This window comes from Phlebotomus papatasi, chromosome 3 (genome assembly GCF_024763615.1).
Source record: "Phlebotomus papatasi isolate M1 chromosome 3, Ppap_2.1, whole genome shotgun sequence".
NCBI lineage: Eukaryota > Metazoa > Arthropoda > Insecta > Diptera > Psychodidae > Phlebotomus > Phlebotomus papatasi.
The window spans coordinates 70747458-70755942 of record NC_077224.1 but is presented as its reverse complement, the minus strand read 5'-3'; the positions used below and the strand labels follow the sequence as shown (position 1 = coordinate 70755942).

General features: G+C 33.3%; 2 protein-coding genes across 2 annotated transcripts; both read left to right on the top strand.

Moving 5' to 3' along the window:
- On the top strand, positions 1-8398 carry LOC129806756 (uncharacterized). Its single transcript, XM_055855527.1, has 11 exons — positions 1-156; positions 211-708; positions 824-944; positions 1023-1165; positions 1228-1364; positions 5822-6016; positions 6086-6175; positions 7433-7781; positions 7847-7920; positions 7985-8122; positions 8196-8398. Exons 1-11 carry the CDS (start codon positions 87-89, stop codon positions 8376-8378), a joined length of 1998 nt encoding a protein of 665 aa, XP_055711502.1. The 5' UTR covers positions 1-86; the 3' UTR covers positions 8379-8398.
- LOC129808203 (NADH dehydrogenase [ubiquinone] 1 beta subcomplex subunit 9) lies at positions 743-1491 on the top strand. Its single transcript, XM_055857972.1, has 3 exons — positions 743-944; positions 1023-1165; positions 1228-1491. The coding sequence occupies exons 1-3, from the start codon at positions 847-849 to the stop codon at positions 1419-1421; spliced, it is 435 nt and encodes a 144-aa protein (XP_055713947.1). The 5' UTR covers positions 743-846; the 3' UTR covers positions 1422-1491.
- Positions 8399-8485: the final 87 nt, after the last annotated feature.

Sequence of the window (8485 nt, the reverse complement as noted above, 5' to 3'; positions counted from 1 at the left end):
TCGGATTAAATTCAAAACAAAAACTCACAGCATTTTTGCAACCAACGCGCTTTTCCCGGGAAATTCTCAGAAAATTCATTGATAAAATGTCTCACGCTAAAGAAGAGTACGAAATACAGCTGTACAACTTTACCATTGAACAATTAAAAGACGAAAGTAAGTTATACTTCTTATCATTTACTAAAAATAAAATTTCCATTCTTTTTGCAGCTAAAGAAATGATCCACCATGAAATAAACCACACAATGAACACAATTTGCTCGTCAATTGAGAAATTTATAACAGATCCAGCTGCTAAGGATCTATTTCGTCAGAAGAAGCAAGCCATTGTTGAAAAAATCAAAGAAAACATTGAGAAAAACTTCAGCAACTACACCTCTAACCTTGACAAACATCTCACAATTCCGCCGTATGTCTTGCTTCCTGAAAATAAAATACACGATGTGAACAATCCCACGTATACGGAAAAGGATGTTCAAGAATTGCAAAAGGTATTTGAGGAGAAGAAGAAACAATTTGAGGAAAATATTACAGTTCTACGTGAGCTAGACAAGATTACAACTTCATATGAGCAGCTAGAACCTTCTCTGAAAGTTGAGTGTGAACTCCAGGATGCTGTGCAGGAAATCATTGAAGAAGGATTAGATACAAATGCCCTCAGCAATAATTTACAAAATATCTCAGAAATTGTAAACAAATTATCCAAAAAATAAACATTTGCATGATGCTGTCAGTTTAGATTGATTTTTAACACGTTGGCGCTGCTATCGCTTGAGGGGAAATCAAAAATCGAGTGTCAGAAAATTTTTCTCCCGAATTTTAGTGGCTATTTTCCTCATTGGAAAAATGTCTGGACTGCCTTCGGGCATACTATCTCACACCAGGAAGGTGCAGAGTCTCTACAAGAGATCTCTGAGGAACCTAGAGTCATGGTACGACAGGAGGTAAGGCAAACAAAAGACAACAAGAGACTTATGTAATTGTGGAAAATCAAAACATTGCAATTTCCTTGGGATTTTCAGGCACATTTTCCGCTACCACGCCACCCTCCTTCGAGCCAGATTTGACAAAAACAGAAATATTCAGGATATGCGTATGGCTAGGGATCTCCTTGTGGCCGGAGAGCAAGAATTGTGGGAGAAGCAGCATTACCAGCCGAAGAAGTGTAAGAAAAAATCCCGAATGCTGTGATTCCTCTCAGATTTTAAACTTTTAATTCTCTTCCAGTCGCCGGAAGTCCAGGAGGTTGTGCCTACGAAAGAGAAGTCATACCACCCGACTGGGTATTGGACTACTGGCATCCTCTGGAGAAAGCTCAGTATCCGGAATATTTTGCTAGACGTGAGCAGCGTAAGAAGGAATACGTTGAATGGTGGGAGAAAACTTACGGAAAACCCTCTGCAACCGAAGCTCACCATTAATGCAATGTATAAAGTAAATATCTAGCAAGTTGTACCACTAAATTACCTGGTTTTCTTTTGGAAAAGAAAATTTTGTTTACCTCTTCTTCGTTTCGTTGAAAATTTAAATTTTCACTTTTGCAGATCAGAAGGAAAGGGTTTTTGTTTAACCCTTTAAGGACAATTGGGTCACCGGTGACCCAAAAATGGAACTTTTCCTATGGCCTTCTAAAGTTGTATTTTGCTCTAAAAAATTAAAGAAAATTAGTTTTTCTGACCCTCAATTTTTGACCTTCTCGTCCTTAAAGGGTTAATGAATTACCGAAAACGAAATTATTCGTAGTCTAATTCTAATTAGAAAAGATTTTATTAAAAATTGTGGTTAAGATAGGTCTAACCTAAAATATTTCGTAAAATATAGGTTATGTTCGACCTAACCCCAAAAAAATTAACATTTTTTTTTTTATAGAAAATGTCCAAGTTTAATAACAACATTTAATTTTCTCCAATAATTCATACATCACAAATCTTTTTATAACTATAAATTTTACACAGGGAGTTTAAGTGAAAACGGACTGAAACAATTTGATAAAAATTACCTAACAATTGGGGAGCTGATTTATAAAATCATTTTTGAATTGTCCCTAAATATGTATTAAAATATTTTTCACGAGATAAACTTAAAATGATTTTTTTATGAGCCATTGGTGCAGAAAATAGGCAGAAAAATTGGCGCCGGAAAAGTTTTATATACATCACGGCGCTTCTGTAACTTATTCCGAAGAAATCTCCTGCGGGTATGCAATTTTTTGGGTCATAGGAGTGAATCACGAACTTTATCGGTCCAGAGAATGACGGAGGGACTTCCTGCATTACAGGAACGTTTTAAAATAAAAATAGACTTTGTTATGCTTTTAGGGTTATGATGCAATCAAAAGATCGTTTAAGGTTAATGTTTCAGTGTGTGATTAAATAATAATTTATTGACAAGAAATCTCTATACGGCGTAAATTGTTTAATTAAAGGTTTACGCGATTTTGCCATATAAATATATCTTGCATTATTTTTTTAGATTTTGGGCTGTGTAAATTTCATCCGGCCCCTAAAAAATCTAAAGAAGAGAAGAAGGATTTTTGAGGTTAGACTTAATATAACCTATTTTTTAATATACTATTACCATTACAAAAAAGTGAAAGAGGCTGCTCGATGAATTAGGAGTTTTGGAATCCAATCCAAAAAATAAAAAAGAGCGTCTATTTCTAAAGGAAAATATAATCACGTTGAAATGCTCAATTTCATATTTTATTTCGCGAAAACTATTTTTATAAAAAATGAGGAATGTTTATCAAAATCTTGCTTGATTTTTGAAGTTAGGCAAAATATAACCACAGATCTAAAGCAAAACCATTCAATTAATGTAACCAAACAACCCAGAAATATTTTAAATAGCTAAGATCAGTTTTTTTTCAATTTGGTATGTTAAATCTTAAAATTAAGACTCTTCATCATGTCTACATTGACTATTAAAAATTCTCTGAAAATAGTGATTCAATTAGAGGATTCTATCGATTATACCTGACATAACCTAGAATTTTTCGAATTCATTTATTGAAAATTAAAAGAAAAGGCCCTTATTGCGCATCCTTCGTTTTTTTATGTAATATTTACTGCAATCACTGCGACTTTAAATTCCAAACTAACCTCGTCGTCAAAGCCTTTTCAATGTGGAATATTGAAAAGTGAGAAGAAAATTTCCTACAAAAGTAAAATTTTATAAAAAATAAAATATTTATCAAATATTTAAAATTTTCCAAAATGAGAATATTTCCCATATTGCTAAAATCTTGCATTGCGGCAAATTTTAGCCATGTTGTAAAGCTTTAAAATATAATAACAACACTGTAATTATGATAAGATTTTACAGTACAAGCTATAAAAAAAATTGTGAAATTTTATATTTTAATTACTGGAAATTAGGTAAAGGGGTACTCGGTACTCCTGCGTTTTGTTGCAAATGTTTCAAATGATTTTAAACTGGGTATTGAGTTACTCTTGCTAATTTTTTAATTGATATTTTTGAAATTTTGCATTGTTAAAGAGATGAAAATATTGAACACGTTCCTACACATTCTCGTATTTAACGAAATAGGTTATTAAGCTTATTGAGGTTAACTTGAACTTAACCTTAAAAATGCCAGGAAAATTTTTGTGACACAATCTCTCATAATCAGTAAAACTGGTCAAATATTTCTTTAGATTTAAATTTAAAATGTTTAAAATAGTTGGAATTATATCTTCAAAAGGTTAAGAATCATCCTGAATATTATAAATCAGCGATACCGTTCACTATAAATTTTATTAGGAATCTGTAATTTTTCTTAATTGTTTAAATCAGAAAATATTTCCCGTTTTATTTGAATCCTAACTTAATTTAATTCTAGCTTTTGTCGTTAGTTTTATTTGAAAATGTTGGAATGTGGAAAATTAAACACAGCCTTAACCCCATTAACCCATTCGCATCTATCGTATTATACATCATACGTAAATTAGACAATTTTAGAAAATTTATTTCTATGCAATTGATATTCGAATAGCTGCCGCAAAAGGATATTTAGTTAACTTTTAATATTTTCACGAGTAGAAAGAAATAGCCCGGTAGAAGTAGAAAAGCATTCTGTTGTAGTTTTCTCTGTCCTGAACCTGATATTTACTTAGGTTATCGGTTTTGATTGGTTTTATAGGTTAGGTAACTGCGTAAATCTCGCTGAAAGTGAATTTTTGCTCCAACTCATTTTATTTATTAGCTAAACTTGGAATAGTTTCCCCATTTGTTAATTTTAGTACAGGATGGAGCATGAATGTATAGCCTAATCACTGTTTATATAGCCTACGCCATGTTAGGTAACCATTTTTAGAAGCAAAATTCATTTTTATTCATTATTTTAACATATATATGACAAAAAAGTGGAGTTTGGCCAACGTTTGCAAAAGTAAACCAATGTATCCTCTTTTATAAAAGTTTTAAAACAATATTTGTACTGCTCTCAGAAATTCTTAATAACTAATTATACACATTCAGTAGCTTTAGAGTAGAGCTTTCAAGGAAAAAAAAATGAAAGGTGATTATATATAGAAATTAGACCATGAAATATCAAATTTCTTATACAGTATTGCAAAACAATTGGTCACTTTTGTTCTTTTTGCTAGATACTGAAATTAAAAAACATTAAGACACGTGTTTAACAAAAAGTTTCATCTATTTAGTAAAACACACAAATTCCAATTCTTCTCAGGGAAATCTTTCTGAACAGTTTTTAACACTATACTGTTGTCAAGTGCTTCTACATTATTGACTGTTCTTTGTGTTGGTTCCTGTCTCGACTGTTTTCCCCAGTCCTTGCCATGTCCTGAAATTACCAAATAATCATACCAGAAAGAAATATCGATAATGCAGAAGCACTTGGGAACAGTTATGTGCTAAAAAACACATATTCATTTTTCTTTGGAATAGCACATTCTACTTCCAATATTTCTCATACAATTGTTTGAATGGGTTAATAGAAATGAATTAACAAACAGTACTTTTTGGCTAGAGTTCTTCAATAAATGGTTAGAATATTTAAAAAATTTACTTTAATAAAAGAAATTAAAGTTTTATTCTAAAAAAAAGTAGCAAAATGTTTTCAAATTTCCTGCGTCGCAACTTAGTATACATTCAGGCTTATTTCAAAAATGATTTCATAAAATGACGCCCAAGGGTAGGCAAACTTTCTGAATTGTATGTGCATAATTCGGTCAGGTGCATAATCCCGAAGGACTTAATGCCGGGACTCAGTGTATACTGTTCTCAAGTGCTTCTACATTATATTGACTGTTCTTTGTGTTAGTTCCTATCTCGACTGTTTTCCCCAGTCCTTGCCATGTCCTGAAATCACGAAATAATCATGCCAGGAAGAATTATCGATAATGCAGAACCACTTGGGAACAGTCATGTGCTATAAAACACATGTTCATTTTTCTTTGGAATAGCACTATAAGAACATTCTACTTACAATATTTCTCATACAACATTGTTTGAATGGGTTAAATCCCATGATTTTCCGGTAATTGCATGCTTATTTGCGTACCCCTAATTTCAAATTAAAAACCGTTTCATTCGCCATGTTAGCGTGATAAAGACGCCTAATTTGATTGCAGAATTTTGAGAAATAATTTCCTCATTTGCCATTCAAATTCGCAAATAAATAGCGTGTGTGGGCGACCACAGAGGGGCCCCATCGAGACACAATGCACGACAGAGACTGGCAATATGCGAAAAGGCACATTTTGCCAATTGAGTTAAATTGCCCAAGAATATGGTGCACAATTGCTCACATTTTTGCGCCAATCTATTGAATTGGTGTCAAACAAATCAATATTAGCACGACATGGAGCACCCTGTGGCATGCACGAATTCATTAAAGAACTTCCCGAGAGATAGGAAATTTCAAGCACAGTATTTATCTGGCTGTGCGATAGCCAAGATAGTGAGAACCAGTGAGTGTTTGTGCGTAAATAAAAAGGGTCCAGAGAGAGTGGAAGAAATGGTGAGAGATCGACTGCATGAATTGAAATCTGTGAGTGAACCTGGAAAATCTTGAGGAGTTCGGTCAAGTTTTTTCAACTTTTGGGACATTCTTTCACAGAATTCACCTTATCGCGATGATGACGACATTGGATTAGATATTGAAGTGACAACAAACCTCGAGAATGATATTGAGAATGTGTTGAGTGAGGTAGATAAATTATATTTGGGAACTTTAATGAGGGGCTGGCACATTGAGTTTCCGCGGATCTTTTAGTTTTGATGAGAAAATTAATGCTTTTTATGAAAGATTTTTTTGTGCCCAAAAAAATCTTAATTTATTTCAAGAATAACTGTGTTGTGTTGTGTTATCACACTTGTACATTAAAATTTTAATATGATTCACATTAATTGTCGCTGGTGAGAGTGCAAATGTGTAATTTGTGTGTTTAAATCATTTTATATTCAAAATTTGATCTATTTGTTGATAAAAAGGTAGACTTGGCCCGCAAAATTTGATATAAATTATTTATATAGCATTAATGTGAAAAATTAATGCGATTTTCTCTTTAATTTTTTAATGTAAAAAATATTTATGCTTTAGGTAAATTTAAACTTATTTTTGCAGGCCAAGTCCACTTCTTTATCAATAAATAGAAAAACTCCAAATATTAACTGACTCAAAGACACAAATAATATATTTGGACGCTCACAAGCGACAGTTAATGTGAATCACATTAAAATTTTAATGTACAAGTGTGATAACGCCGTAAGAATACTTAGTTCAAATCATCAAATTTAGATTATTTTTCAAAATTGTATCATATTTTTCTTTTCAAGATTCTCTTTTATGAAAAAATATAAAAAGGGATTGCGGTTCTTTAATAAATTTAATAATATGGTGCTTTTCTAATGAAAAATGAATGAGGTTTTAGCCAACGACTCCTTCATATGGTAATATGAAGGAGTCGTTGTTTTAGCACATGATTGTTCTCAAAAATGCATCTTCACTGTCGACCTTTCTTTGTATTGGTTTCTCTCACGGCTATTTGGTCGTTTTATAACTTTTAGAATAAGGTGAAGACTGGAGAAAACAGTAGAAAAGGAAACCAAGACAATGAAATGTCGATAATGCAGAAGCACTTGGGAACAGTAAAGTTCTAAAAACATTTTTAGCACAAAAAATGAAATGCTTTGGTTCCTGTGTTGACGCTTGATGGTTTATAACACGTCGAGAACTGGGGAAAAGTCGAAACAGAAACCAAGACAAAGAAAAGTCGATAATGCAGCAGCATTTGAGAACAGTAAAGTGCTAAAAAAGAACATGTTCAAGAGAAAGATTTCCTCTTTTCATTTTACGGAATAGCGCAATAACGCCATAAATCATTAGAAAACCTACTCACCAGCCCCTTTTAGGCCAAATTTCTCGCTAATTGGGAAGAAAATGCGTTTGAGCGTGATGAATTAGTTTGCAGAAGCTCGTCGAATAGTTCAGGAAATCCGTGGGAACACCAAATCAATGAAAAAGCTTGAGAATGAGATTGCCAATAGAGTTCCAACTCCTCCAGGAGCCACTGAAGAATTTGAGGAACGCAGAGAAGCAAATATGCTTCTATGCCAAAATGTTTTTAATAAAATGAAGAAACTAGAAGCAACTCTACCCTTCAAGGATGACTTCAAAGCCATCTCTAGAATCAAAAGGTATCATTTTCACTTTGTTCGCGAAGAGTTTATCGATGCCTGGAATGAGCATGAGGCTTTTCTCGTGGATTACGAGGAGAGAATCAAGAGGATTCTCAAGAAACAAGCCAGAATAGGTAAAAAAAAAAATTAAATAAAAAATTCTTCATTCAAGATCTTGATGGGAATTTATCTTTCTCAGTTAATGCATCAGCTGATGAAGAAGAAATTGAGAGTTTAATCACAGAACGAAAAACTTCACTCTTTGTGGCAAATGTGAGATGAATTCCCATTTGTTAAATCTCCAATTTTCCTATGAATTTTCATTGGTTTTCCATAGATTGTGCAAGAGACTGAATTGGCGCGAAGGCAATTGCAGGACATTACACAGAGGCAGATAGAATTGGAGAAGATTGAAAAGTCTTTGGTGGAGGTTAGAGACATGTTCCTGAGGATATCAACGCTTGTGATGGAGCAGGTGAGTCTAAAGAGGAAGTTTTGGAGGATTTCTAAATGCTATTTCTCAATATTCTAACCTCTATGACCGTTAGAGCGCCAGAATTCAAGTCATCGAATTTCACGCCCAACAAACGGGCATCAATGTGGAAAAGGGCGGCGAGAATCTCGGGAAGGCACGTGAACTGAAAATTAAGACTCTGAAAAAGAAAACTTGTCTTCTCATATGGCTGGCAGTCGCTCTAGCAATTATTATATTGATTTTAATTATATTTTGAGATTAAAAAATTATTATTTTTTCAAATGTTTTTGTTACTGTTCTCGGTGGCGCTGAAGTCAATTGAGAGATTGAAGCATGCTGTGACCGTGTGGTGGCGCTATTATC

Excerpts from the sequence above, each read along its gene's own strand:
- LOC129808203 (XM_055857972.1), top strand. The coding sequence starts at position 847 with ATGTCTGGACTGCCTTCGGGCATACTATCTCACACCAGGAAGGTGCAG. Across the intron at positions 945-1,022 it reads GAGTCATGGTACGACAGGAG|GCACATTTTCCGCTACCACG; the intron begins GTAAGGCAAACA and ends TGGGATTTTCAG. Across the intron at positions 1,166-1,227 it reads GCATTACCAGCCGAAGAAGT|TCGCCGGAAGTCCAGGAGGT; the intron begins GTAAGAAAAAAT and ends ATTCTCTTCCAG.
- LOC129806756 (XM_055855527.1), top strand. The coding sequence starts at position 87 with ATGTCTCACGCTAAAGAAGAGTACGAAATACAGCTGTACAACTTTACC. Across the intron at positions 7,921-7,984 it reads CTTCACTCTTTGTGGCAAAT|ATTGTGCAAGAGACTGAATT; the intron begins GTGAGATGAATT and ends GGTTTTCCATAG. Across the intron at positions 8,123-8,195 it reads CAACGCTTGTGATGGAGCAG|AGCGCCAGAATTCAAGTCAT; the intron begins GTGAGTCTAAAG and ends TATGACCGTTAG.